The 5,160-nt window shown below is 43.9% G+C and overlaps 1 protein-coding gene across 1 annotated transcript; it reads right to left on the bottom strand.

Moving 5' to 3' along the window:
- Positions 1–1,248: 1,248 nt before the first annotated feature.
- LOC123050952 (desmethyl-deoxy-podophyllotoxin synthase) lies at positions 1,249–3,091 on the bottom strand. The gene is made up of 2 exons (XM_044473672.1): positions 2,151–3,091; positions 1,249–1,955 (listed from the first exon to the last, which is right to left on the bottom strand). Exons 1-2 carry the CDS (start codon positions 3,054–3,056, stop codon positions 1,356–1,358), a joined length of 1,506 nt encoding a protein of 501 aa, XP_044329607.1. The 5' UTR covers positions 3,057–3,091; the 3' UTR covers positions 1,249–1,355.
- Between the last annotated feature and the right edge of the window lie 2,069 nt (positions 3,092–5,160).

Consider the following 5,160-nt stretch of genomic DNA (forward strand, 5'->3'; position numbering starts at 1 on the left):
TTGTTTTTTTCCATGGAGCACAGATGTGCTTCACCCCCTACAGAAGCACAAGTTAGTTCACTTAGGAGCACATATTAGTACATGTCGGGAGCACATGTTAATGTTGATTGGTATCACACGTTGAAAAACACGAGTGATCGTGCTAATTGGAAGCAGACATTTTAGTACCAGTTGAAAGCACAAAGTTTGGCAAGCACGTAGAAGTACTATGTGGGAGCACAGGTTAGTTTACATTGGGAGCACACGATAGTGCAGTTGGAAGCATACATGTTAATACTAGTTGGAAGTTCAAGTTAGTACTAGACGGAAGAACGGGTTTGTTCATGTTGGGATCACAAGTTAGTACAGTTGGGAGCACACATGTTAGTACTAGTTGGAATCACGAGTGGAAAGCGCATATTACTACTAGGTGGGAGCATGCGTTAATTCACGTTGGGAGTACCCGTTAGTTCACTTTTGGGGGACAAGTTTCGGTTGAAAAAAAGTTTGTCGAAACCTATCAACATAGGATCTATCTTCAAACTTCTCGACATGAGGAACAAAATGGTGACATTTTTCCACTATTTTGACACATGTTTCATGAGACATTTCATGTTGAAATAAAAATGAAATCTATGAAATAAACACAAACAAAAAAGTTCACATCCCACGCGCGGTGAGGAAACCTACCAAAACTCTATGGTGTCGACGAGTGGCGCACATGTGCTGCACCACTTGTCACAACCATATGAGTTAATGGTATCCTTTGCAAAGGTTAAAACTCATTCTACTAAAAAATATAGTGGATATTGTGTTTTCGTGAGTCAAACTTTATATATTTTAACTATGTTTATAGAAGCAATATCATTAGGTGCATCATGGATTTTATTCTATAAACACGGTCAAAGTTCGTAAAATTTGACTTTGGAACGAATTCTATATGCACATCATTTTGTTACAGATAACGTAGTTACGATTCTTGATCTAAACCCAATAAGCAGGACCCATGCTTTTCGCTAAACGGTCTGTCTTAGGTATGTGTTTGTTTAATATGTAAGAAAACCTTACTCTCAAAGAAAAAGGTAAAGAAAAACACGGTACTAATAGGTGGTAGAGAGCCAGGAATTGATGAGAGCTGGTGATTGGACTGGGACCATAAATTGTAAAGAAAAATGCAGTACTAATAGGGAGTAGGGAGCCAAGAATTAACGAGAGAACATGACGAAAACGAGACAAGCTGCTTGAGAAGCACTGGGTCTGGTTTTCGAATAGGAGCAAGAGGAATAATAAATATAATGAGATTTTGAACAGAGCCTCTGAAACATCTTATTACTGTTTGGTAACAGCGCACCGGTACTGTCCTAGCTTACTTGGCACTAGAGGTTACATGCATGTGGAATAGCCATAAGCTGCAGGGCAGACATTCGACGCACAATTATCCCGGACTTCTCGGTCATGTCTAGTGACTCTGCGCCTGCCCCGTTAGGAAGCACCCAGTCAAAGTGATAGAGAAGATTTGCCAATACAATCTCCACAGTCGATGTGCCGAACAGCATCCCGGGACACTGCCGTCGCCCAGCCCCGAAGGGGGTGAATTCAAAGTTTGTCCCTTGATAATCCACGTTTTTGTTTTCAAACCTGCTTGGCTTAAACTCTTCGGGGTCATCCCAATATTCAGGATCTCGAGAAATTGCATATGCATTTACAAAGAGATTTGTGCCTTTGGGCATGTCCTCTCTGGTCTCTCTAGGGAGGAGCAGGGGAAGAGGAGGATGCATCCGGAGGACCTCCTTAATTACCATATGCAAGTAGTGGAGTTCGCCGAGGTTTGTATTGGTGATGACCGCTCGGTCTTCACCTAGCAGCTCACGCACCTCTAACTGTGCCTTGGCCATAGTATCATGGTTTGCCACGAGCTCCGACATAGCCCACTCCAAAGTGGCTGCTGTGGTCTCAGTGGCAGCACCAAACATTTCCTGGAAACGACAGTTATGTTATACTGTATTTACTAGATTGAAAATATATGGCGATGTATAGAATAGTGGTAAGAAATGAAACTATGTGGATGTTTATACTCCACTAGTACTGTATTGGTTATGTTGTTTCCTACTAATCAAGTACTCAAACAAGGTGAGCTTAATATGTAGGCTGAGCAATAAATAAATACTCACAAAGATAACGAGGCTTATAGTCTCCATGTTTATGGGGAATGCCAGGGAGTCCTCTTCCTGCAGCCTGAGCAGCACGTCCAGCAGATCATAGTCGGTGCTGCAGACAACGTCGCCGGAAGCTCGCACCGCCTTGCGCCTCTCGACAATGTCGGCAATGATGAGATGGATACGGTCGTGGCTTCTCTTCATGCGTCTCTCACCATTACTCAGCCACCGCACCAACCGCGACGACGGGAAGAGGTCGGCGAGGCAGAAACCGCTAAGCAGCGCGAGGATCTTGTCGTGCTCGCGGAGGTACTCACCCTGTCGCGTGCACCTGCTACCGAACACAGCCCGACACACGATGTTGTTGCTGAGGGCCGACACCTTCTTGCTGAGGTTGACTGGGTCGGCCGCCGGCGCGGCGGCGACGGTGCGGAGGAGATTACCCACCTCCTCAGCCCTGATGCCCTCCATGCGGTTCACCTGCTTGGAGCTGAGGAGCTCCAGGATGCACACCTTCCGCATCTGACGCCAGTGGTCACCGTAGGGTGCTAAGGCGATGCCCTTTCCGCCGCAGCTTATGATGTCCTGTGTTGGGCTTAATGGCCGGCTCGCGAACACGAGATCATTAGTCTTCATCACCTGCGCCGCCGCCTTGGCGCTGGAAACTACTACGGTGGGTACCTCACCTAGCCTCAAAAGCATCACCGGCCCGTGTCGGCGAGAAAGCTCCATCATCGTGCGATGCGGGAGAAGGCTGATGACATGGTGGAGGCTCCCGATAATCGGGAGAGTCCATGGCCCGGGAGGCAGCACCATCCGCTTCTTGGCCTTGATACTATTACAAGAAAGTGCAGCGAGCTTGAGAAGCCAAGTGGCGGACAGTGTAGCAACGACCACAAAGCACACGCTTAGCACCTCCATCGTAAGCAGCTTGGCAGTGCGGTCGCTTGGCAATGTTGGCTTCCATCTTTGCACGGTGAACTCTTTCTCTCTATATATAGAGTGAAGTGCATCTTAGGTTCTCGAACTATTTCGAAGGTGTCACGTAGGTCCTCAAACTATGAAAAGTGTCATCTAGGTCCTCCAAAATCTTTGAAGTGTAGTAAGTGTGTATATATGTGTCATCTCTGAAATAGTTCAAGGACCCACGTGACACATTTGAAATAGTTTGAGGATCAGGATGACATACATATTGCATTTTGAGGATCTGGATGACAGTTTTCATAGTTCGAGGACCTATGCGACACCTCTGAAATAGTTTGAGGATCTATAATGCACTTCACTATAGGACATCACGTACATGTGTGTGTGCATCGACCGGGAAAATTCAACTTCAGCATTAACTATATGCTGGATATATTACCATATTTTTTATTAATATAATCCATGAGTAGATAATAAACATGATAATGAGCACGTACAATACATATATATAACCGAAACATGTCAATCATAGTATGCAACTCGTGCCGAGACGCTCCCAAAAGAAGGGAGTGAGTGTATCTAGCTTGCACCGGCCAACTCCTTATATGGCTTGTCGGGTAGATGAGCCTGGGCTTAGGCCAGAGCTCGGCTCATTCCCGCATAATTTTAGAGGAATTACTAGGAAACAGCATAGGGTTGTGACAAAGCAAGCAACTTGGTACTAATAAAATCATTATTATTAGTGTTGAAAAATTCACACAACTTGGTATTTTTGTGAGACGTCGTGACAAAGCAAGCAATCTAGCACACGAGCAACCAAAAAGCAAACGAAAAGATGAACGGAAGAAGGGCAAATAAAAAGGCAAATATTTTTGTGTTTTTCTGAAAATGTTTTAGAAGTGGGGGGGGGGGGGGGGGGGAGGAAAACGTGAGGCAAATGGCAAATAATGTAATGCAAGAGATGTGAGTTTATGATGGGTACTTGGTAGGCTTGATGTAGAACCTCCCCGGCAACGGTGCCAAAAATTCTTCCTGCTACTTCTTAAGCTTGTGTTGATTTTTCCCTTGAAGAGGAAAGGGTGATGCAGCAAAGTAGAGACAAGTATTTCCCTCAGTTAGGAAGCAAGGTATCAATCCAGTAGGGGGCACGAGCAAGTCTCCAATCTATGCACCTGCACAAACTAATAAACACTTGCACTCACCGCGAAAAAGGGGTTGTCAAACTCTTCACGGTCTCGAAGCTGAGTGAGATCTAAAAGAGATAGGTATAAAAGATAAATAAAAGAGCAAACTAAAGTAAATCTAAATAAATTGCAACAAGGTATTTTTGGGGTTTTTTGGTATATAGATCTGAAAATATACGATGAAAAATAGACCTGGGGCCATAGGTTTCACTAGAGGCTTCTATCTTAAAAAAAACATATGGTGGGTGAACAAATTACTGTCGAGCAATTGATAAAAAATCGCAAAGTTATGATGATATCCAAGGCAATGATTATGAATATAGACATCACGTCCGTGTCAAGTAGACCGACTCCCGCCTGCATCTACTACTATTACTCGACACATCGACCTCTATCCAGCATGCATCTACAGTATTAAGTTCATAAGAGCGGAGTAACGCCTTAAGTAAGATGACATGATGTGAAGGGATAAACTCAAGCAATATGATAAAAAACCCATCTTTTTACCCTTGATCGAAACAATACAATATGTGGCTCACTACCCCTACTTTGTCACTTGGTGAGGACACCGCAAGATTGAACCCAAAACTAATTAAGAACCTCTCCCATTGCAAAAAGAACCAATCTAGTTGGCCAAACCAAACCGATAATTCAAAGAGAAATACAAAGATATTTAATCATGCGTAAAAGAGTTCAGAAAAGACTCAAATAATATTCATAAATAATCTGCATAAATCCACAATTCATCGGATCTCGACAAACACACCGCAAAAGAATATTAGATCGAATAGAACTCCAAGAACATCGAGGAGAACATTGTATTGAAGATCAAAGAGAGAGAAGAAGCCATCTAGCTACTAGCTATGCACCCATAGGTCTGTGGTAAAGTAGTCACGCTTCAACGGAAGGGCGGAAAG

The sequence above is a fragment of the Triticum aestivum genome, chromosome 2D (genome assembly GCF_018294505.1).
Source record: "Triticum aestivum cultivar Chinese Spring chromosome 2D, IWGSC CS RefSeq v2.1, whole genome shotgun sequence".
NCBI lineage: Eukaryota > Viridiplantae > Streptophyta > Magnoliopsida > Poales > Poaceae > Triticum > Triticum aestivum.